Below are 25,876 nucleotides of genomic sequence, written 5' to 3'. Positions count from 1 at the left end.
AGAACTACCATATGACCCAGCAATCCCACTACTGGGCATATGCCCTGAGAAAACCATAATTCAAAAAGAGTCATGTACCAAAATGTTCATTGCAGCTCTATTTACAATAGCCCGGAGATGGAAACAACCTAAGTGTCGGATGAATGGATAAAGAAGATGTGGCACATATATACGATGGAATATTACTCAGCCATAAAAAGAAATGAAATTGAGCTATTTGTAATGAGGTGGATAGACCTAGAGTCTGTCATACAGAGTGAAGTAAGTCAGAAAGTGAAAGACAAATACCATATGCTAACACATATATATGGAATTTAAGGGAAAAAAAATGTCATGAAGAACCTGGGGTAAGACATGAATAAAGACACAGATCTGGGCTTCCCTGGTGGCGCAGTGGTTGCGAGTCCGCCTGCCGATGCAGGGGACACGGGATCGTGCCCCGGTTCAGGAAGATCCCACATGCCGCGGAGCGGCTGGGCCCGTGAGCCATGGCCGCTGAGCCTGTGCGTCCGGAGCCTGTGCTCCACAACGGGAGAGGCCACAACAGTGAGAGGCCCACGAACCGCAAAAAAAAAAAAAAAAAAAGACACAGACCTACTAGAGAATGGACTTGAGGATATGGGGAGGGGGAAGGGTAAGTTGTGACAAAGCGAGAGAGAGGCATGGACATATATACACTACCAAACGTAAGGTAGATAGCTAGTGGGAAGCAGCAGCATAGCACAGGGAGATCAGCTCGGTGGTTTGTGACCACCTAGAGGGGTAGGATAGGGAGGGTGGGAGATGCAAGAGGGAAGAGATATGGGAACATATGTATAACTGATTCACTTTGTTATAAAGCAGAAACTAACACACCATTGTAAAGCAATTATACTCCAATAAAGATGTAAAAAAAAAAAAGAAAAAACGGAAAAGTAGCCAGGCAGGATTTTATGCCCTAGGTTTAAAAAGAAAAAGAAAATTCTACTTAGAAATCAGGCACTGCTGCAGCTTCAATATATAATAAAAATTATTCCAGAAGAGATAGTTTATCATACTTAGCATATACTACAAGATTTTACAAGAAAAAAAGATATATAACTAATGCCAGTTGAGGTTAAATATATTAAATATTACACATAAGTATTTTAAGTGTTAAATATCTCAGAATAAGTAGAAGTCTAAATATGAGTTAAATTGTAACATAATGAAATTAAACCTATACTATCATATTTTTACTTAACAGAAAGGGAACATGTATTTAAATTCATCAAACAGTTTTTCTCTCAGCTTGAAACAAGTTCTCTAAAACACATTAGCTACAAAATAGTTGGGTTTTTTTCTCTTCTTCTGATCTAATTAAATTCTAGCAGAGTACCAGAAGAAATATGTTAAAATGCTGGTGAAGGGGCCAAAGATTTTACTTTTTTCTTTCTTTTCTAATTATAACTGGGGGTTAAACACACATGAAGCAATATGTTGAAAATCCTCAAACCTGCCACAGAATACTTGAGTCCAAGTGTTTTTTCAGAGTTTTCAAATTACATAAATATTTCAAAATGTGTCAAATTCTTACTACGATTTAAGTATTATACAGAAGTGTATCTACTCTTACGTCCACACACAATTTACACAGAATTGGAATCAAAATGCTGAATTATTCTAGAATAGCTAATAAAACTACTTTAGAAACTAGGTGAAAAATCTTGGGAACCAAAGAGGGGGGTTAAAGATACTACTTTATTCCTATCACTCTCCTATCAGCCAAATTCCAAATTCAGAATATAAAACCTGTATGATTTGTTCTTTCCTTATTTTACAAACCCAGATTTGATTCCACGATAAAAATACATATCTCAATATCTAGTGCTATCATATTTAATGCTTTAATACAGTTAAACACATAGTAGAGAAATGCAATACTTCTGTTAGTTTTGTCTTTATTTTTAACAGTAACAATCCAAGCCAAGTCATTCTCCAGAACCAGATGCAAAAATATGCTCCTCTGCAAAAGAACAAAACTTTTACCCTTAGGGCATTTGGGCTTCTGACTCTCTTTACTGTCATTTTACATTTTAGTACTTAAATCACCTTATAAAAACTGCTATCACCACCGGGATCAGCCATATTACCCTCCCAGATCCAAAGCCACTTGATAAGAACACTTTCTCGGCTTCACCATCCATCCTCCGGCAGCGCGATTCAATAGGGCAGGCTCCCTGGCTCCCAACCGAGACCTGCCACCCCGATCCCACTGCAGCACCCATCCACACACAACAAAATAAATGAGCATTAAGGTTCTTTCTTGCAACTTCTCCTATAGCTCTGAGACTCTCCCACCACACACACCCACCACCAAACACACACCCAAGACACACACTCGGGGAGCCTACAAGAAAGAGGAGGGGGAAGGTAGGTGGAGGAAAAAGCACGACTAGAGAAAGTAGATCCGTGCGTAGCAGGCGCCTCAAAAAGGTGGGATGGATTTCTCCAAAGCTCAGATCGGGAACCTTGCTGGAGACAGCCAACAGAGAAAGCCCCTAAGGTTAACTCTTTGCTAACCTTTTACAGGAACTTCGCCCCTACCATTTAATTTCAAGTAAACCAACAAGTCCATTTTATTATTTTATATTATTTAATGAAATTTTGTTGGGAGCTGAGAATATGAAACAAAGGGAAACAAACACATTTTGCATCACAACGTTAAAACCTTAGGTTAACCCTATGAGTAAATCTCCAAATTCTTTCTATTCTATCTGGAGTGAAGTCAAAACTGAAATATTAACCCCCTAAAATGGTCTTCAATGTCTACCAAAAATGTCCTACTCAGGTCTCTCCCAAACCAGAGCCACGTTTCCGCACCCCCCTTCCCCCCCCCCCCCCCCGGCTTAACAAAGGAATTTTCATGCAATAAGTCTACTTAAGATACTGTAACCATATTTTGACAAATTTTTCTTACTCCTTTTATTTATAGGTGTTTATCATGGTTTTTTTAAATATAAGTTTTTTTTTTAAACCACCTTTTCCAAGCCTCAAAACAAGCATCTGTAATTATGGACAATTACCCTCCTGCTCAATAAACAAACAAGTCTACTTTTCCTCCTCAAACTTTCTAATCTTTATGAAGCTGGCCAAGTGTTTTCTACTCCTGGCACTGAAGAAATAAAAAGAAACATTATGTAACTTCAGTCTACTTCTGTTGTTTTAATAAACTAGCTTAAATTATGATTTAACTGTGGTCTTGGTTACTAAAGAATTCATATTTTTAAATAAACAAATGTTTTAAAGACTGTCAATATGGGGGAGAAGAGCAGGAAATGGGAATCAAATTCTTAACTTTGTTTCGATAAAGGCCAAGTCAAGAAATTTCTTTTTTTTTTTTTCCAGATCTGGTACCCTGTAAAATCTTACCAACTCAGAACATTGACTATAAATCATCACCTTCCATGAAATATTCTCCAAACCTTCAATGTTACAGTAATCCCACTAAAATTCAGAATAACAAAATTAAAGGAGTTAAGATTTAAGATACAACCAAGAAAGCAACCCTTCTACAAAAATGCTGATTGCATGATTGACACTTGTACACAGACAAGCCAGGCTGTGTTCAGAAGAAAACAACTAAAAAATAGAAGTCTACTCTTTCAATATCACAAAGTTAAATAATATCATTCCAAAGAATTATCTATTATGAACTTTGGAATTATTTTAAATAGTTTTAGAAGACACATGCAAAAGTTTTTATTTCCACTGTAATGTAGTTTCAAATATGAATAAAATTCTACACAAGTTTCAATCTCAAGATTTTTATCCTAATTAAATTAAATTTACAAGTCTTTTAGAAAATGTATATGAAGCACAAAGATTGGTCAATGGTGAAAACTACTCAATAAGATTTAATAAAAATACTGTATTTGGAGAAATCATTCCTATGATCAATTAACAGAATTCCTTCACTTCCTTTTGTGCCCTTCCATCGAAGCACAAACTCTAAGATGTTGAATCCTGGGGGCAGCAGTAGATTAATCAAGTACTACTGGCTTTAATTAACTTATCAATTCCCCTTATCCACTTTATGGCTCCCCTCACTTCCCCCACTACTTCCCCTAAAATCCTAAATATCACCTACAAAAGAAGCTATAGGCACAGCACAGCCAAGTACCTTGAGGAAGCATGTGGCTGTTCTTTAGCAGCTTACAAGTACAAATATTAAGAGAGAAAAAGTAATAAGACTGACAGAAAAATAGAATATGTGTGGCAGTAAATAAAGAAATAGAACCACCGCTGCATTTATGTAATATGTTTAACCATTTTTCATTAAGACTATGAAGTAAGGTAACTTCTCAATATTTTCCTTTATAAAACACCACTAATCCTAGGTTATTAAAAAAATATATAGGAACAATTCCATGATTAAAACTTGAAAAAGGACTTCCCTGGTGGCACAGTGGTTAAGAATCTGCCTGCCAATGCAGGGGACACGCGTTCGATCCCTGGTCCAGAAAGATCCCACGTGTCGCAGAACGACTAAGCCCGTGAGCCACAACTACTGAGCCCGCGCGCCACAACTACTGCAGCCCGCATGCCTAGAGCCCGTGCTCTGCAACAGAGAAACCACTGCAATGAGAAGCCTGCGCACCACAACAAAGAGTAGCCCCAGCTCACCTCAACTAGAACACTCCTGCACCCAGCTACGAAGACCTAACACAGCCAAAAATGAATTTAAAAAACTTGAAGAAGTTTCTCCTCCCAGTACTGTGCGCTAAAGAGACAGAGAATAAGACTGAACAAAAAAGGACAATAAATCAAATGTTCTGACTTTCCAAAAAGTCAAAAATCCTAAGGTGTTGTTATCCTAATCAACAAAATTTTTTCTTAATTCTCTCCTTCTACAAAGACTTGAATAAAACCATAATGCATTAAAAGAAATAAGGAACCTAACTACACAAAAGATAATTTTCTATATAGCCAAAGGAAGCAAAATACTTAAGAGTAAATGTCTTAAAACATGTTACATAAAGAATTAATAATAGGAAAAACATTAAGAAAACCCCCCCTCCAATAAACTATGAATAAAACATGACTGAGCATATACAAAAAATACAAGTGATAAAATTCAGGAATGTTCAATAGTCCTACTAATCAGGTAAGCAAAAATTTAAAACTTAAGTACTATTTCTCAATTATTAAACTAAGAAGTAAAAAGGTTTGTATAAAGGCTTTTTTTTGTTTTGTTTTGTTTTTTTATTTATTTTTGGCTGTGTTGGGTCTGCGTTGCTGTGCGCGGGCTTTCTCTAGTTGCGGCGAGCAGGGGGTACTCTTCATTGCAGTGCGCGGGCTTCTCATTGCGGTGGCTTCTCTTGTTGCGGAGCACGGGCTCTAGGCACGAGGGCTCAGCAGCTGTGGCACGTGGGCTCTAGAGAGCAGGCTCAGTTGTTGAGGCGCACGGGCTTAGTTGCTCCGCGGCACGTGGGATCTTCCCGGACCAGGGCTCAAACCTGTGTCCCTCACATTGGCAGGCTGATTCTTAACCACTGCGCCACCAAGGAAGTCCTTTTATAAAGGTTTTAATACACCATGCATGACAAAGTTCGGTGAAACTGGTCCTAACACACGTTGCTGTTGGCATTATAATTCGATACTTCCCTTTTGGGGAGCATTTTAAAGTTATAATAAAAATAAGAGTTCACATTTAAGTAGGAACTTACTGAGTTAACAGGCACTGTTTGAAAGGCTTTCTGAACATGAACCCTGTTTATCTCTCTCAAAAATCCTATAACAGGGCTTTTATCATCATCCCCATTTTACAGATGAGTAAACAAACACAGACAGATTGAATAGCTTACACAGAGTCCAACAGCTAGAAAGTGATAGAGCCAGAACCTGAGACCCAGCAATTGGACATTAGAGCCCGCTTACCTCTAAATATGTATCAAGAGTCAAAATGTTTCTTTCTTTTAAATTAGCAATCCTGCTTACGGAAATCTGTCCTATAAAAATAATCCAAAATATGAAAAGGACTTTATCTACAAAAATGCTGCCAGATCACTTTATATGGCATAATAAGCAACAGTAATTATAATATTAAGAGAAGTGGAGGAACAGGGGTGATTACGGGACGTTTATGTCAGTCTACTCAATGGAAAATAAAGCACCTTTCAAAAAATTATGAAGATTAGCAACATGGAAATTTTCTTTTACATGTTAAGGAGAAGAGTAGGCTATAAAATTCTATATATATACAATCATTAATAAAATGAAAACAAAATATGCATATGAAAAAACTTGGAAAGAAAATAGATCAAAAATACAGTGTCTATGTTAGAGTGATATGAAAAGGGGTGAACTTTTATTTCTTTTTCTCCATATTCCATATTTAATGTAATAACAATTGTAAGTAAAATTTAAGTGACTGAAATAACAGATTTCTACAATTAGAAATCCACAGGTTACATGGTGACATCAGAAGAAATTCAGACTCAAACTAAAAGACAACAATGTTTTGATGTTTTAGTAAGTAAAAAGATAATCTAATTATATTTCAAAAATTTTAGAAAAGAATTATGTATATAATATAATCCCACGCATGCTAATTTTAAACTAAACAAATTCTATTTTAACCAAAGCTCAAATTAACTCCAACCTATCACTATTATCCCAATGACCTTTACTCCAAAGAAAATGCCAAGATTTGACAGTAGCTTCTTAATAACACAGGTAGGTAAAAGTTACCATGAACTATATTAGGACTCAAAAATACTAGTATTGAGAAGTATAATGAGATCTCATAAATATACATCCGATGTGAAATTTTGGCAATAAAGACGGCCTAAAAACAATTTTTTAAAACTTGAAATGAGGGCTTCCCTGGTGGCGCAGTGGTTGAGAGTCCGCCTGCTGATGCAGGGGACACAGGTTCGTGCCCCGGTCCGGGAAAATCCCACGTGCCGTGGAGCAGCTGGGCCCGTGAGCCATGGCCGCTGAGCCTGCACGTCCGGAGCCTGTGCTCCACAATGGGAGAGGCCACAACAGTGAGAGGCCCATGTACTGCAAAAAATAAAATAAAATAAAATAAAAAATAAAAGAGAAATGAAGCCAGAGAGAAGAATTCCTTATATAAGTTAGTTACTGAGGGAAGAGAGATCTACACCTTGGTGTATTGCCAGCCTTCATCACTTTTTAAAAAACAACAACAGGGCTTCCCTGGTGGCGCAGTGGTTAAGAACTCGTCTGCCAATGCAGGGGATACGGGTTCGAGCCCTGGTCCGGAAGATCTCACGTGCCGCAGAGCAACTAAGCCCGTGCGCCACAACTACTGAGCCTGTGCTCTAGAGCCCACGAGCCACAACTACTGAGCCTGCATGCTGCAACTACTGAAGCCCATGCGCCTAGAGCCTGTGCTCCACAACGAGAGAGGCCACCGCAACGAGAAGCCCGCGCACCGCAAGTAAGAGTAGCCCCCGCTCGCCGCAACTAGAGAAAGCTTGCGTGCAGCAACGAAGACCCAACACAGCCAAAAATTTTTAATTAAATAAATTTATTTAAAAACACAAACATAAGACTATGCAAAACTTTGCACTCTCTGTTTACTGAGGACACAACACTGAAGAATCACAGGCACCATGTTCAAGAAGCTCACGGTCTGATCTATCACCTCCCTCAGCTGTGTCCTGGGTCCTGGCTAACCTGCAAAAATCCAAAACCTGAGAGCAATTCTCCGTCTCACTATTGCAACATAAGGTCTGCCACAAGTATTTTCTTATTAATTATATCTGAAGTACTGAAGTTTGTGAAAATTTACCTAAAAATAAGTTAGGGCAGTTTAAGGTTATCCCTATAACAACCTCACTCCCACTCACATGCATTTCAACATGCTTTCTTAGGTACAGTCATGATATACACTCTGAAGTGCACATCACCCACAGTCCACTGAAATCTGATAATACTCATAAAAGAACCTTCCCTTGAATGTCATTGTCAAGTGACTTCCCACAAGAAAAAAGCGCTAATGCTGTGTTTACTTCCTAAACTATTCCCTTCGAGAACTCAGTTTTGAGGAAAAAACCTCCATCCCCTTCTGCATCCAAGACAGGATCCTTCAGAGCACTTTATTTTCTGAGGAAAGGTTCTTATTCTGCGGGTAATGAACCCCTACAAAGGTTTTATATAAGCTTCAGGGGGTCACTGAACTCTCCCCCTTAAATTATATAAAATGTGTATACCTATATTCATGTATGCATTCCTCTGTGGGAAGTGAGGATATATCCCAAGGGATCTGTAACCCAAAACAAAGATTAAGAGGCACCCAAGATTTAACTGCACCCCCACTAGGATGAACTCAGATCAGTCAGTTTTCCTTTCTTAATCCTCCTACTTAATTCCTGCCTATTTAATACTAATAAAATTGACAAACATATAAAGTGATTATTATGGCAGATACCATGCTAAGTGCTTTACACACATTAATTTATTTAATTCTTACAACTCAGTGAAGTAGGTATTATTATTATCCCACTTAGCAGACGAAGCAACTAAAGCCCAAGAAGTCATTTGCCAAAGGTCACATTGCTGTTCTGTTCAAAAATTGTAAAACTTCTCAAAATGAAATATACCTATTTACTTGTGTACACATTTCTCTTAACTCGTGGGTCTTTCTGTTTAACCCTCACCTGAGTCAGACAGAAAATTGATTTTGTTGTCAAAAGACACATCTCTGCTAGGCTGCCAGTTACACAGATAGATCACTCCCGTCAAGAAAGATTTGAAAGAGGAACCTGAAAGACATTTTGTCCCAGGATAAAACTTGGTTTGGGATTTTTAAGGCAGGCATCTGATCAGTTAAAAGATTTCTGTTAGGATGTAGAGAATCCTGAAGAACCTACCAAAAAATACTAAAACTAATAAGTGAGTTTAACAAGATAACAGAATATGACATATATATAAATTATACTTCAGGAATTGAGCCCAATCTCTCTCCCTGACTGCAAAACCCCACTGTAGAGTCCCCCCTAAATAAAGTCAGCCTGTCTTTTAAAAAATGTATTTCTATATATAGTAGCAATAATTTATAAATAAAATTCAAAAAATTCCATTTATAACAGCATCGAAAAAAATTAAATACTTAGGAATAAATTTAATCAAAAAAAGTACAAGATCTGTATACTGAAAGTTATAAAATATTGCTGAAATTAAAGAAGACCAAAATGAAGAGATTCATGCTACAGGTTCATCATAATCCTTATCAAAATCCCAACAGATTTTTTTGTCAAAAATGGCAAAGCTGATCCTAATATTTATACGGAAATGCGTAGGGCCTGTAATAGGCAAAATAATTTTAGAAAAGAAGAAAACTGGGGGAATTATACTACCTGATTTTAAAACTTACAATAAATCTACAGTAATGAAGATGGCATACTACTGGCATAACGAATGGAATACAGATTAGTGGAACATTAGAGAATCCAGAAATAAATGCACTCATTTATGATCAAGTGATTTTCAGCAAAGGTGCCATGACAACTCAGTAAGGGAAGGACAGTCTTTTCAACAAACTGCCTTGGAACAACTGTACATCCATATGCAAAATAATTAACTTGGACCATGCCTCACACCATACACAAAAATTAACTCAAAACGTATCATGGACCTTAATGTAAAAACCAAACAGCAGGGACTTTCCTGGTGGTGCAGTGGTTAAGAATCCACCTGCCAATGCAGGGGACACTTTGAGCCCTGGTCTGCAAAGATCCCACATGCCGCAAAGCAACTAAGCCTGTGCGCCACAACTACTGAGCCTGCGCTCTAGAGCCCGCGAGCCACAACTACTGAGCCTGCATGCCACAACTACTGCAGCCCACGTGCCTAGAGCCTGTGCTCCGCAACAAAGAGAAGCCACCGCAATGAGAAGCCCAAACACCACAACGAAGAGTAGCCCCCGCTCGCCGCAACTAGAGAAAGCCCGCGCACAGCAACAAAGATCCAATGCAGCCAACAAATAAATAAATAAATAAATTTATTTTTAAAAAACCAAGGTATATATGAGAGAAAATCCTAAGTGTTCTTATCACAAGGAAAAAATCTTTTTTCTTTTTTATCTATACGATATGATGAATTTTCACTAAACTTATTGTAGCAATCATTTCAAAATGTACATAAGTCAAATCACTATGCTGTACAGCTTAAAATTATACAGTGTTGTATGTCAATGATATCTCAATAAAACTGGAAGAGAAAAAAAACCAGTATGGTAAATCACTTTGCGTTCTCATTCTGGTCCCTGTAACACCACAAATGGGGTATCTATACTCCCTCCATACCATCTTCCCAATTGTTATTGACAAGGTTATTTTTCTAACAAAGATACAACGCTGGGACTTCTCTGACTGTCCAGTGGTTAAGACTTTGCCTTCCAATGCAGGGGGTGCAGGTTCCATCCCTGGTGGCGGAGTTAAGATCCCACCTGCCTCACAGCCACAAAAGCAAAACACAAAAACAGAAGCAATATTGTAACAAATTCAATAAAGACTTTTAAAAAAGATACAATGCTATTCTTCTGTAGCCATCTTCAATGGCTCCCTGTTGCCTACAGTAAAACTTCAAACTTCCCAATTTACTTTCACTTATTTACTCACAAAATGGGCTGGAGTTTCTTTCTTTTTTTCGTGAGCATTTTTTCCCCACCTTTATTGAAGTATGATTCACAAATACAATTGTAAGATATCATGACGATTTGATATACATATCCATTGCGAAAGGATCCCTCCCATCTAGTTAATTAATATATCCATCACCTCACATATATGTAGTGTGAGACAGAGAATATTTCCTTTCTACTCTCTTAGCAAATTTTAATTATATAATACAGGGTTATCAACTACAGAAATCATATTGTACATTGGAACCTCAGACCTTATTCATCTTATAGCTGAAAGTTGGACTGGAGTTTCTGAAACAGCAAAAACCAGAGTCAGACACACCTGGACTTACATCCTGACTCAATCACTTACCAACTATGTGATCTTCCTGAAATTTAGCTCCTTCATGTGTAAAATTGGAACTAATGATTCTACTGATGTTACTGTTAAGTATCAAAGGAGATAATTTCTGGTGAGCACGGACAAGTGCCAACCCACAACGGCCATGTGCTTAATTGTTCCTCACCTTCCCATTCCCTTCAATCAAGTTTGTTTTCATTCTTCAAGACTCAACTCAGTCTTTTATCAGTTCCCCTGCCTTAAAGTTCTTCCTTCTCTAAGCTTCCCCAGTACTTTGTGCAATCTTCCATTGTAGCATTTGTCGTTTTACATTATAGTTTGCTCCAAACTGGTAGAAACCAAGGGTAGGGATGTGTCTTATTTTGGTCTCTCCAGTGTACAGTGCACAGTAGATGCTCAGTAACATCTTCCTGGTGATTAACAGAAAACAAATAGACAACGAAACCCTGACTGAAAATAAAACATATGCTTTAAGAACTTATTTTGTGTGGGGGGGCGGGGGATAGATTTTAAGTCACCTATAATCTCACTAACATTACATAGCAATTTTATCATTTGATTCCTTCCCTCCTTTCATGTGGGTGGGAGAAAGGAAGAAAGCATGAAGTACAGTACAGAAAGAAAGAATCAAGAGCCCAAGCCCTATGCTTCCTATGTTATTTCTACCTCTGGAAAACGTTTTTTGTTGTTGTTGTTTTTTAGTTTTGGCTGCGTTGGGTCTTCGTTGCTGTGCACGGGCTTCTCATTGTGGTGGCTTCTCTTTGTTGCAGAGCACAGGCTCTAGGCACGCGGGCTTCAGCAGCTGTGGCACGCGGGCTCAGTAGTTGTGGTTCACGGGCTCTAGAACGCAGGCTCAGTAGTTGTGGCGCACAGGCTTCGTTGTTCTGCGGCACGTGGGATCTTCCCGGACCAGGGCTTGAACCCACGTTCCCTGCATTGGCAGGCGGATTCTTAACCACTGCGTCACCAGGGAAGTCCTGGAAAATGTTTTTTATATTTAACAGTATTATTAAACACATCCCTTAATTAATATGTTGTAATACAACAGTCCACCAGATGGTCATATTCAATCATAGGTAACATAACATACTCCAAAGTCAAATATGAATTTTGGGGGAACCCCCTGGCGGTCCAGTGGTTAGGACTCTGTGCTTCCACTGCAGGGGGCATGGGTTCAACCCCTGGTTGCAGAATTAAGATCCGGCATGCCCCACGGCACAGCCAAAAAAAAAAAAAAAGTGAATTTTTGTACTAAGCTAAACGTTACTCCATGGTATTTATCACTGCTCTTCACCATTTCCAGTTCTCCCTCCAGAAGTATGATAAGATTTCACTTCCCTGCCCTCTTGAAGTTAGATTCTACCACGTGACTTTCTTGGGCCAACAAAATGTAAACGGAACCAACATGTGTCCCTTCTGTAGTCTCTGAGAGCCAAAGCACAACCTCCCATGTTCTCCTTTTCCGGCCTGGGCAACTGTGGAAAACAGAGATGGTGTCTCCCTCCACCTGGATGTAGGTGTTGTAGAGGAAAGCTCCCAAGCCAGCCCATGACGAACATGCAGCATGAACAAGGAATAAACCTTGCTGTCCGAAGCCACTAAGAACTGAGGTTGTTTGTTATCCCACCATACTCTAGATATTCTGACATACACATAAAAAGGAGTTTCGTATTTCTCTACATCATCCCCATCTCCAGCTTTAAGAATGTTCAGCACAAAGTTGGGACTCATGTCTATTAGCACCCTTTTTTAAAGTATTAGGATATTTTTTAAAGGATTAAAAAATGGTCCAAAGGTTAGCAGAAGAGTCAGATATTTTCTATCTATCTATTTATTTATTTTTACTTCTGGCTGTGTCGGGTCTTCATTACTGTGCGCGGGCTTTCTCTAGTTGCGGTGCGCGGGGGCCACTCTTTGTTGCGGAGCATGGGCTTCAGTTGTTGTGGCGCGCAGGCTCAGTAGTTGTAGCACACGGGCTTAGTTGCTCCATGGCATGTGGGATCTTCCCAGACCAGGGATCGAACCCGTATCCCCTGCACTGGCAGGCGGATTCTTAACCACAAGCCACCAGGGAAGTCCCAGAGTCAGATATTTTCAATGAAAAGATTTTAAAAACTGAAGTAACTGCACATTAAAAAGGCCAAGGTGTACAGGGGTGGTATATAAATGGCAGCATGCTAATACTCCCCTATTTACCCAAAATAATTACTTCTACTAATTCCTCTCCCCGCAGAGGCTGAAAACCAGGGACTCAGGGTTCAACAAAGCATTATAAGCAGTCACTACCAATCAATTATGAAATCAGTCCTCCATCCCAAGTGGTTCAATGTCACTGTTCTCATACATCAGAAAGCCTAGGCCTATGGAGACAGGTTGCTCAACCTGGTGGAGACTGTTGCCTGCTTCTGCAATGTCCATTCCCACCCTTGGTAACAGGGTTCTAAATCTACTCTAGTGGTGGTCACTTTGTAATGTACAGAAATACTGAATCACTGTGTTGTAAACCAGGAACTAGCATAGTGTTGTAGTTCAATTATATTTCAAAAACAAACTCATAGAAAAAGAGATCAGATCTGTGGTTATCAGAGGAAGGGGTGGGAGAGGGGAACTGGACGAAGGTGGTCAGAAGGTACAAACTTCCAGTTATAAGATAAGTAAGTGGGACTTCCCTGGTGGTCCAGTGGTTAAGAATCCACCTTCCAACGCAGGGGACGTGGGTTCGAGCCCTGGTCTGCTAACTGAGATCTCACAAGCCACGTGGTGTGGTCAAAAAAAAAAAATTATAGTCGAATCTACACTGTGGCAACTATATTTTTAAATACCATTTAAATACCCCAATAATAAAAATCCATCTCTACTTCAAAATATCCTAGAGAAATGAGGGCCAGAGGGTAGGGGACAACCTCACCTAACCTATCTCAGTAAAAGAAGTTGGAAAACAATAATGATTTTTATCATTTGCATCTCAAATATTTTTTATTCTTAGAGTGTCTTAATTCACAAAATCATCTTGCTTCCATTCTATACTGCTATATAACAAATCACCACCAGATCTAAAAGACTAAAACAACCACCATTGTATTTATTCATAATTTTGCAGTCTGGGCTGGGCTCAGCTGACTGGTTCCTCTGCTAGTCTCAGTGGTGGTCAGTCTGTAGCCGTATTCAATGGGGCCAGACTCAGCTGAGATACTAGGATTGTTGGGCATCTCTCTTCCCACGTAGTCTCAGAATCCCTCCCTCTCTGCATGGTCTCTCCAGCAAGGTACAACCTAGCTTCTTGCATGGTAACAGTGCTCCAAGAAGGCAAAAGTGGAAGTTCCAGGCCTTCTTAACACTTAAGCCACAAACTAGCATAATGTCATTTTTGCTGCATTCCACTGAATCACAGGGCTCACCAAGATACATGGGGAGCTGACTATACAATAGCATGAACGCCAGTAGGCATTCACTGGGGGTCACCAATATTACAGACTACCTTCTCCCCACTTATTTACTGAACAGGTTAACACCCTAACATATGACCTCTAGCATGCTATGATCTCTCTGGGGCTCAACTGTCTGTAAAATAAGGGGTTAGACTAAATGTTCTTGGAATTCTCATCTAGTTTTAATATTCTATAACTCTCTTAAGTACATAAGTCTAACATTAGAAAACCTTAGCTGGGATTTCCGTGGTGGTCCAGTGGTTAAGAACCTGCCTTCCAATGCAGGGGATGCGGGCTCAATCCCTGGTCGGGGAACTAAGATCCCACATGCCACAGGGCAACTAAGCCCGTGCGCTCTAGAGCCTGCACACCACAACTACTGAGCCCATATGCCACAACTACTGAGTCTGTGGGCTGCAACTACTGAACCTGCATGCTACAACTAGAGAGAAGCTTGCATGCCACAACGAAAGATCCTGCATGCTGCAACGAAGATCCCGCGTGCCACAACTAAGACCCGATGCAGCCAAATAAACAAATATTTTTAAAAATTAAAAAAAAAAAAAAAACTTGGCCATGCTAACCAAATGCTTCAACCCTAGTAGAACAATTCATTGATGAGAGGTTCAAGGTAAAGAATATAGTTATTCTTTAATATGTTTCATATTGTTATTTCATATGCAACTGGGTGCTTACCCCAAACACGTGTGCATGTCATTAGGATCCCAAAAATCAGGAAATCAAGGAAGTTTTTTTTGCTAGGCTCCACTAGAGGATGACATTAAGAACAAAACGACACAAACTTCACTATGACCATCAACTATGTTGCTTCTAATGTAAATGGGAAACACTGAGATATAAAGATTAAAAGTGATCCAGTATAGGGCTTCCCTGGTGGCGCAGTGGTTAAGAGCCCACCTGCCAATGCAGGGGACATGAGTTCGAGCCCTGGTCTGGGAGGATCCCACATGCTGCGGAGCAACTAAGCCCGTGTGCCACAACTACTAAGCCTGCTCTCTAGAGCTCGTGAGCCACAACTACTGAGCCCGCATGCCACAACCACTGAAGCCTACACGCCTAGAGCCCGTGTGCTCCGCAACAAGAGAAGCCACCGCAATGAGAACCCCACGCACAATGAAAAGTAGCCCCCCGCTCGCCGCAAGTAGAGAAGGCCTGCGCACAGCAATGAAGACCCAATGCAGCCAAAAATAAATAAATAAAATAAATAAATTTATTTTTTTTAAGTGATCCAGTATAAAAAGACATAAGAAATCATTTTAAAACCACCTAATAATACATCTCACTTAGGGAGACCTACTAAGAAAACTGTGGTCAGCAGAGGTGTAATATAAAAAGACCACTATGACAACATCCACAAGTTTGGGTAATAAAAAAAAACTTTAATAATTTTGTAATAACATTAGTACACATACAGCTTCTAGGAAACTCTCTTGGTTGTTTTTCATGTGTTATTCATAATAAGAAACATTCTATAGACTTCTGCTGACGTAGCTTTTTTATCTTGCGCAGAAAGGCGATCTTTATGCCCTCACCCCCACCGTAAGTACTACATTATTCTATACCGTGGTGTTTCTGGAGTGAATTGGGCACCTCATCACATGTCAGCCAATAACATTCTATGATGTCAGAATAAGACGTGAAGATAACTGACAACAGTAGCAGTAACAGTAACAACAAATTCTCATCATACCGCCTCGTAATAACATTTAGTTTGTGCCAGACATGGTCTAAATTCTACACATATATAAATTCACAACAACCTCAACTAGATGCGCTAGTGTGACCACTTTGCAGATGAGGCAACCAAGGCACAAAAAGTTAAGTCACCTCCCAAGGTCAAATGTAGTTAGTAAGTAGTAGAACCCAGATTTGAATTCAGGTAATCTTGGCTCCGGAATCAGTGATGTCCCTAGAACTTAAGTTTTCTCATTTGTAAAACAAGATTATGGCTTTAAATTTATTGGCTTTTTAAAAGTTGCATAGATCTACATATGAAAGTACATGTACATGTATTAGATATCCTTCCAAATCATTTTCTATAACAAAATATATACATAGTTTGGGTCTGTATGCTTTTTACAAAACAGAGTTAGTACTAAACTTACTGCTTTGTAACTCTCAGAAATTTTTTCCTCAAGTCAACAAATTTTATCACAGATATTCTCCCACTTCAGTACCTACAGGTCTACCTCTCTGTCCTGATAAAAACTACATGGTATATGATCCTACAATCCCACTCCTAGGCATATATCCAGAGAAAACTCTAATTCGAAAAGATACATGCACCCCAATGCTCACAGCAGCACTATTTACAACAGCCAAAACACTGAAGTAACCGAAATGTCTATCAACAAATGAGTGGATAAAGAAGACGTGGTATATATACACAATGAATACTACTCAGCCATAAAAAAAGAACGAAATAATGCCAGTTGCAGCAACATGGATAGACCCAGAGATGATCAAACTGAGTGAAGTAAGCCAAAGACAAAGACAAATATCATATATCACTTATATGTGGAATCTAAAAAATGATACAAATGAATTTATTTATAAAACAAGTTAACACAACATTGTAAATTAACTATACTTCAATTTAAAATAGACTCACAGACAAAGAAAACAAATTTATGGTTACCAAAGGGGATAGCAGGGATGCCAGGGAGTGGATGATAAATTAGGGGTTTGGGATTAACATGTACACACTACTATGTATAAAACAGATAAACAACAAGGACCTACTGTATAGCACAGGGAACTCTACTCAATATCTTATAATAACCTGTAATGAAAAAGAATCTGAAAAAGAATATACACACACACATAACTGAATCACTTTGCTGTAGACCTGATTGTATTTGCAAATTAACTATACCTCAATTTAGGACTTCCCTGGTGGCACCGTGGTTAAGAATCCACCTGCCAATGCAGGGGACACGGGTTCGAGCCCTGGTCCGGGAAGATCCCATATGCCACGGAGCAACTAAGCCTGTGCACTGCAACTACTGAGCCTGCGCTCTAAAGCCAGCAAGCCACGACTACTGAGCCCGCGTGCCACAACTACTGAAGCCCTCGCACCTAGAGCCCACTCACCGCAACAAGAGAAGCCACCGCAATGAGAAGGCCGTGCACCTCAACCAAGAGTGGCCCCCGCTCGCCACAACTAGAGAAAGCCCACACACAGCAACAAAGACCCAACACAGCTAAAAATAAATTAATTTTTTTAAAAAATAAAGCTATAAAACACAGGCTGAAAAAAAAACTATACCTCAACTTAAAAGAAAAACTTAAAAAAAATAAAAAAACTACATGGTAGTCCACTGATGGGTATTTTGTTCTTGCCAGTTTTTCTCTACTAGTTTTCTACCTTTCTCTGGTGCCATGAGCATGTTTCTCATCTTTACGGGCTTTCTTGACCCTTTTTCCCCCATCTCCTAAGGGTAAGTAAGCATCCTAATCCTTTTACTATTTTCCACACATTCTCCATATTGTCAGTGATTTCAAGTAAATCACATTTATCCTAATCTAGCTCCTAAACTCTTCTCCCAAATCCCCAAATACTCCCAGACATTTCTATCTTGTAGACAGCTATGCCAGAAACTCAAAATTTTTCCTCTGCATCGACTGAAATCTCTCTTCCTTTCCATTCACACTACCACCAATCTACCCTCTGCCTTGATCACCTCACACAAGGACTATGCAACATCCTGTATCTCAGCCTCCATGTAACTCCTCTCTTCATATTATGACCAGGATGGTTTTCCTAAAACAGTCATCATCAAATCATCCAGTATGAATACCTACATTCAACTGTATAAAATGGACACAGAACACAAAATAATATAATAGCATTCCTGTCCTCAGGAAGACTGCAAATATCTTCTTATAAAACTTTAATTTAAAAAATAAAGTAATCTAGGCATAAAGCAGAGGCTGAAGACTTGTAGTCCACTCGTGGTCCACAGATTAAACCTAGCCCACAAGGTATAGTTCCAAATTGTGTTTTAGATGTTAATTAATAGAAAATACTTAAAAATCAAGAGATTTCACATTCAAATCCAAGTTTTGAGCCTCTGTTGAAAAACCAGAGTATCTAGAAACGTCTCACAGTCTCACTTGGCAGCCATCAGCCAGAATTCTCTATCAGTTTCTCCTAAGCAAGGTATAAAGACTCCTAGGACTCTTCAGGCTGTTTTTACTCACCATTTTCTCCCCAACCCAAGGCCTTAAAAATGTCAGCTGTCATTCAGGAGCTTACAAGCTGCAGGCAACTCATTTACATTACCTACTTGGTAGCTGTGAACAGTTTATAACGTGTAGACTCTCGTCAGCCTGGTGTTCAAGGGCCATCACAGGGCAGACCCAACCCCTGCCTTAAACCTCTGTGCTGGTCATCCCCCCACCAAGAAAACATCTTTTCCACTTCCCTCAATAACTGTATTCACTGTGCTACCCCAAATACCTTCTCACTTTCTTCTCACTTGATCTGGCTAAATCCTGTCGACCCTTCAAGGTATAATTCATGTACTGCTTCCTCCAAATCTTTGGGGACCCTTCTTGGCCACAGTGAACCTTCTTCCAGAGTTGAGTGTCCATCCCAGCATATATTTAACACTTTTATGGTCTCTGAATAACAGTGCCAAATGAAGGATCTAAAAAGTTACAGAAAAGTATTTCTCAGACTTAAACAGTTGCAGCATTTGTGCATCATACATACTTACTGTCATCACAAAATTAATAGCAGGAGCAAAGGCAAACAATCTTCCTGTCTTTTACAGGAGGTTTTTTCTAGAGAAAGTGCAAAAAGAGCTGTGTCATCCCTGGTTCTCTTGTGTTCTTAAGTCCTTCAATTCTGCAAACAGAGTGACACTTCCAACTACAAATTCAAGATTCATCTTTGTACTAGATTTTCACACTAACCACAAGCATACATTTATGGGGGGGAGGGGAGGGGAGGGGAGGGGGAGGGGAGGGGAGGGGAGGGGGGAGGGGAGGGGAGGGGAGGGGAGGGGAGGGCAGGGGAGGGGAGGGGAGGGGAGGGGAGGGGGAGGGGAGGGGAGGGGAGGGGAGGGGGAGGGGAGGGGAGGGGGAGGGGAGGGGAGGGGGAGGGGAGGGGAGGGGAGGGGAAGGGAGGGGAGGGGAGGGGAGGGGAGGGGGAGGGGAGGGGGAAGGGAGGGGAGGGGAGGGGGAGGGAGGGGGAGGGGAGGGGAGGGGAGGGGAGGGGAGGGGAGGGAGGGGGAGGGGAGGGGAGGGGAGGGGAGGGGGAGGGGAGGGGAGGGGAGGGGAGGGGAGGGGAGGGGAGGGGAGGGGAGGGGAGGGGAGGGGAGGGGAGGGGAGGGGGGGGAGGGGAGGGCAGGGGAGGGGAGGGGAGGGGAGGGGAGGGCGGGGGAGGGGAGGGGAGGGGGGGGGAGGGGAGGGGAGGGGAGGGGGGGGAGGGGAGGGGGAGGGGGGGGAGGGGAGGGGAGGGGAGGGGAGGGGAGGGGAGGGGAGGGGAGGGGGAGGGGAGGGGGGAGGGGAGGGGAGGGGAGGGGAGGGGAGGGGGGAGGGGAGGGGAGGGGAGGGGAGGGGAGGGGAGGGGGGAGGGGAGGGGAGGGGAGGGGAGGGGAGGGGGGAGGGGAGGGGAGGGGAGGGGGGAGGGGAGGGGGGAGGGGAGGGGAGGGGGGAGGGGAGGGGAGGGGGGGGGGAGGGGAGGGGAGGGGAGGGGAGGGGAGGGGAGGGGAGGGGAGGGGAGGGGAGGGGAGGGGAGGGGGGAGGGGATTATCCCTATTTCACTCCATAGCTTTTGAACTTATACCGCCAAGCAGTTCTGAAAATAGCCACTGTAGCACAAACATGATAAAGTGTTAAAGGAGGAAGGGATTAATCATCTTGTTGAAATTAAAAGATGCCCCAAAACAATGGAAAAAAAAAAAAAAAGGACACGATCGAACCTGTGTCCCCTGCATTGGCAGGTGTATTCTTAACCACTGTGCCACCAGAGAAGTCCCTTATCAGTTAATTCTACCATGACAGATTTGTAGTCACTGCAGGGTGACAAGACACACTGCTCTAACTCTCCCCTTCTCCCGCAACCTTCTGCAAAACTGCATGCTATTCCCCAGGCCACAGTCATATTTCCTCTGGGCAGACGGTGACTGTCCAACCTTGTATTCTTAAGGCACTTACGGTTATGACTGAGGGGCTTCCATGAAACTTCACTGATCTTCCAAAGTGGAAACAGTCAGTTTTTAGTTATGGAGAGCTTTAGATACTCTCTCTCTGTTCTCACCTGGTGGGGAGGTGTGTGAAACCCTTGATAGGATTTGATATACTTTTTAATCTATGAGACATCTGGACTGAACATACTTTTTATTTTTTGTTTCTGTTTTTTTATGGCCGCGCCCCACAGCATGTGGGATTCTAAGTTCCCTGACCAGGGATCGAACCCACACCCCCTGCACTGGAAGCGTGGAGTCTTAACCACTGGACTGCTAGGGAAGCCCCTGAACATAATTTTTGGCTGATACTGAATAAACTTTCCAATAAGTGTGTGTGTTAATTAATTTATTAAAAAAAGAATTAACTGATAATAGGAAAATGTACTAAACCACTATTTTCAAAATGAGAAAATAAACTGTTGTGATACAGTTAAATTTACATGGAAATCCATGTTTATCAAGTTTACATATTAATAACATTATACCAAATATAATTTGTATTTTACACTAAAAACATCATATTTTCAAAGACTAGAGAGTCCATGGAGAAGACCAACAACAGGACAAAAGCAAACTACAATGAGGCCACCTAACAGATAAGAGAGGCTGCCATTCCAGGACCAGCTTTTCAGGTAAATTAAAACATTTCAGAGCCCATTAAATGCTAGAGACCAGTGATTACTGAAAATTTCCCTGCAGATGCATCTAATTTCTTGAAAAATAAGAATATAATAAAAATTACAAATTTGCATCATCTCAAAAAGCACAAATAATAGTGATGTCTCAACTATATGAAACTGCATATATTATAATGCAATACACTTTTTTTGTTTGTTTCACTGATTTCAAGTTGACAGCTATGGAAATGAGAGATGGGGGGCGGGGGGGGCAGGGAATGCTTACAAGTATAGAACAGCAATAGTCCCCTGCAGCAGAGCCATTTTTTGCTGGTCCCTTATATGACATCACTGGTTGTACCTAATTTTTCTACAATAATGCTCAAGGTGACTTTCTTTTTTTTTTTTTTTTTTTTAATAAGCTTATTTATTTATTTAGGCTGCACTGAATTTTCGTTGCTGTGCGCGGGCTTTCTCTAGTTGCGGCGAGCGGGCTTCTCATTGTGGTGGCTTCTCTTGTTGTGGAGCAAAGGCTCTAGGCATGCAGGCTCAGTAGTTGTGGCACGCGGGCTCAGTACTTGTGACGCACAGGCTTAGCTGCTCCGCGGCATGTGGGATCTTCCCGGACCAGGGCTCGAACCCGTGTGCCCTGCACTGGCAGGCGGATTCTTAACCACTGCGCCACCTCAGAAAGTCCCTCAAGGTGACTTTCTAATAACAGTAACTGACCTCTGAAAAGAAAGTGGTTCAGGGTATCAAGAGTTGATTCAAAGAGAGTCAAGGGTAGCGCCCCAGAGACCCTTATCCCCACCACCTGCCGCTTCTGTGCCATCCCCACACCACCCAGCCTGGACATCAACTCTGTTCACGTGGTAAGAAATATGGCAGAATCTCCACTTGGCTTCCCAACTTAGTAATGTGGGTGTATACTCTAAGGAAGAAAAGATAAAATCAAAGTTTCAGGAAGGGTTTCCTTCACCTTAATAGAAAAATAACTCCAACCTCTGGTACGTGCTGCCCTGCAGCGGGAGCTTCTGCACCAATGGGAAGACCTGCACCTCTGATAAAGACTAAGTAATAGGCAGTCCTTACTGTGCAAGAGAACTTTTAGACATGTGCCAATTTCACCGTTCCACTCGATATTTCCCTATTTACATACCTACGCTTCAAACTCTGCCTCTAAGATTAAGACCTTCAGTGCAAAATTCTTGATTTTTGGTTGTAAATATAACTTTAAAGTAATAATAGTTAATGTAAAACCAGTAACCACATATGCTTTTCACATGTGATAAAACACAAAAATTATCTAACACTATAAAACAAGAAAATGCTTAATTTTTACCTAATTACTAAAAATTCAAACATTTAAACTCAAAGAATGTGTAGTTACTAGTCCACAGTTACCTTTCTTTTTTTAATCCGAAAACAAATACACAACCTACTTTTAAAAAATAGTGTCATAAGGCATCTGCTCTAGGGTGAAGCAACCCACTTACTGACCATCTAAATAACACTGACAATTTAAACACCTTTATCTCTACTGCATTCCACAAAGATATTAATTTTCACTTCTGAGGTATCCACAATTCCACATAATTTTAACATTTACAAACCTAATTTACATGTGTTACACATCAGTTTCACTTTCAGGGTCTGCACTACCCAGCTAACTACAGGGTCTTTTCTGCATGTATCTTAATACAGTGCAGAGATACACAATTGAAAACTCCTCTCTTTGCTTTCCATTTCAGATATTAGTTTCCATTTACATGTTTCCAAAACGACTGGAGATTCCATTTCCGTCAAAAGACACACCTAGTTTTAAAGAATTCACTAACAAGTTTGGGACGATCAAAGTTACCACTAGACTTAATTTACCTATAAGGAATGCTGTACCAGTTTTCAAATCTAAAAAACTCTCTTATGACTTAGAACTGTTCTAAACATTTTCCAAAGTGTTGAGGGTTTTTTACTGTTATATTAGTGTCATTCTATAGAAAGGTTTTAACTTCTCAAACGGCTACCTTTTTCCCACTCATAATATGAGGTAAAAATTAAAATAATAAAGTGACAATACCCTAAACCAACCTTTCTTCTGGTGCACCCAGGAGCTGCACTAATACAAACGAGCTGATTACAATCTCAGGGGAAGTGTGCACACTCACACACTCACACACACTTGGATGTGTACGGGTGAGGAGAACAACATAGATAGGTCTACTCTTTCTAAAGTAAGAATTTAAAAGCAAATCGAACACATGTTATAATCCCAAATTAATGTTCAGAAAGAAACCAAGAAATAGTGAAAATGGGAAGCAATCAAGTTAAAACCCTACTATGGCTTCGTATGTGCTCCTTTAAAGGATACCAAAAAAGTGGCAAAGAAGTTTAAAATTACTTAAAACTGCACCTTCCTTCTCGAAATTTCAGTTAATACAGGAATAACAATGGCATTTTATACCAGACATTACAATGCAAGTGGTATAATAAACCCCAACTCTGTATCACAAAGAAACTAATAATGTACTTGTTTCCCTCACGATCTGTCATAGCTAGGTAGGAGCTGGCAATAAAATATGGAGGGCAAGTCGAAGGCCCTGAATCACGTTCATAGTAAAAGAATAGGAAAACGAAAAACAGCACGTCCAGTGCAGAGCTCCACGGGTTTCCCACAACCCTGTTCTCTGCCTTGCGTTAACACTACTATTTTTACTGTGTATCACCAAACGTAACAATGCTATTACTAAACGAACGCACCCCATCAGAAAAAGAAAAAACAACAACAAAAAAAACCCAGACTATCCGTAAGTATGCTGCTTTCCTCGGCGTCCCGGTGCACCCTTCCACTACCACCAGTTCCCTGAGACGCCCATATAATGAAATGAGTAAGCAATACACGCCTTCCCACAACTCCGAAAGACGGCCACAGACCTTCCACAGCAGCAGCCTCAAGAGCCACGAGCGCTCAGCGACTCACCGGCACTGAAACGAGCTTCTGGATCCACAGGCAAAGTTGTCCTATAACCATTTTGTAAAAAGACATTTCTAACCAGCGAAGGGCCGGAGGCGCACAGCCCTAGTGCCTGCTCAAAAACACACGAGAGCGACTCCTGCCCCAGTAACAGCCACGAGTGGCTACTCCGATGGAAGTTCGGCCACATTTACATCCGTCTGGACCCGAACGAACGTGCTCCTCGCGATCGGCCTGCGGCGGCAGCGACGTTTCCAAAACTTGCTGCACTCCGTCCCCTACGCGGAGCGACCGTACAGACTAGTCTCGGCGCTGGGCAGTGCGGGGCCCGGCTGGGGGAGGGGAGGGGAAGCGGTCGGAGGACTTCCTAATATATCATTAAAGCACGAAAGCAGAGGTTTGGGAGCGAGAAAAGTTAAAGGAGCGACCGGCTGACAAAGAAAAGCAGCTCCGGCTGCGTCCGTTTCCTGCTCCCCCGCCCAACCGGGCCGGGGGACCACCTGGCCGCGGCGTTTTGACAGCTCGGCGAGCGTCCCGGAGCCGAGCGCCTGGGAGCCGAGGGGAGCCCGTCCGGCGACTACCCAGCTGTGCTCCGGGTTCGTCTGCTAAACGACCCGGCGAAGCCCAGGGGTATCGACGAGAAATTTCCGCAAAAAGAGAAGCCCCGGAACACACGGCGCCGGGGCCAAACTAAAAAGTAAAGTGTGGCGGCGGCGCGAGCCGTCAGACCCGGGCCGGCGGAGGGAAGTGCGGGCGGCCGCGGGAGGCCGGGCGCCGGCGCGGGGCGCGGGGCGGGCGCCCCGGGCCCGAGCCGCGCGGCCCGCGCGGGCCCCACCCCCACCCCGCGGGGGCGGCCGGGGGCGCGCGGGGGCGGCGGGGCCGGGCGCGCCGGTGACAGCTCCGGGCCGGCGCCGCGGCTGGCTCCCGGCCTGGCTCCCTCACACTCAACTTACTTCTTTCTGGCTCTCTGGAAAGGGGAAGCGCCATCTTTGCGAGGCCGGCCCCGAGGTCTTTTGTCTGCGGCTGCGGGGCTCGGGGCCGGGGCTCCGGGCTCCTCGGGGGGGGGTGGCGGCGGCTGCGGCTGCTCCGCGCTCTTGTCCTCCTCCGACGACATCCTAGTCACCAGGAAAGACACATGGATCCCGGTCCTCCTCCTGGGGGGCTCCTCCCGCCGCCGCCGCCGCCGCCGCCGCCGCGGCCGCCGCCGCCGCTGCTGCTCGGGTTCCTCCTCCCCGGCTCAGCCTCTCGCATTTCCCGCAGCCCCGGGAGCAGCAGCAGGTACCGGGAGAGGCGGCAACATGGAGCGAGCAGGACACGCACTCACACACATACGCGCGAGCGCGCGCACCTCGGCGCGCAGGGGCCGGGCGGGGGGCGGCGGGCGGGGCGCGGCGGGCGGGCGGGCGGGAGGGAGGGGCCGGACCGGGGCGGGGAGGTGCGGGCGGGGCGGGCGGGCGGCCCTCGGGCGGTGCGGGTGTGGGTGCGGGCGCGGGTGCCGGGCGGGTGCGGGGCGGGCGGCGCCGGGCTGGGCGGGGCTACTGAAGGGGCACGAAGGGCGCCGGCCCCGGGGGTCTCCGCCCGCGCCCCTCCCCCAGGCCGCCCGCGGCGGGGAGGAGAAAGGGGCCGCGGCGCGGGGAGCGGCGGGCCGGCGGGCGGGGGTCGCGCCCCC

The 25,876-nt window shown here is 42.8% G+C and overlaps 1 protein-coding gene across 27 annotated transcripts in view; it reads right to left on the bottom strand.

The window, feature by feature from the left end:
• Window positions 1–25,582, bottom strand: part of KMT2C (lysine methyltransferase 2C) — a 293,121-nt gene extending 267,539 nt beyond the window's left edge. For 19 of the 27 annotated variants that reach the window (XM_089917156.1, XM_089917162.1, XM_089917159.1 and 16 more), the window contains exon 1: window positions 25,161–25,581. In XM_089917156.1, the coding sequence (XP_089773282.1) occupies window positions 25,161–25,321 (161 nt within the window). In that variant the 5' untranslated portion in view covers window positions 25,322–25,581. Of the gene's footprint in view, window positions 1–25,160 lie in introns of all 27 variants that reach the window. The other 8 variants (XR_016394238.1, XR_016394240.1, XR_016394239.1 and 5 more) reach the window with 1 other exon arrangement.
• Window positions 25,583–25,876: the final 294 nt, after the last annotated feature.

This window comes from Delphinapterus leucas, chromosome 9, assembly GCF_059928025.1.
Source record: "Delphinapterus leucas isolate spDelLeu-1000000601 "Yukka" chromosome 9, BTC_Dleu_Yukka2, whole genome shotgun sequence".
Taxonomy (NCBI): Eukaryota; Metazoa; Chordata; class Mammalia; order Artiodactyla; family Monodontidae; genus Delphinapterus; species Delphinapterus leucas.
This window is presented reverse-complemented; position numbering and strand designations above follow the sequence as displayed.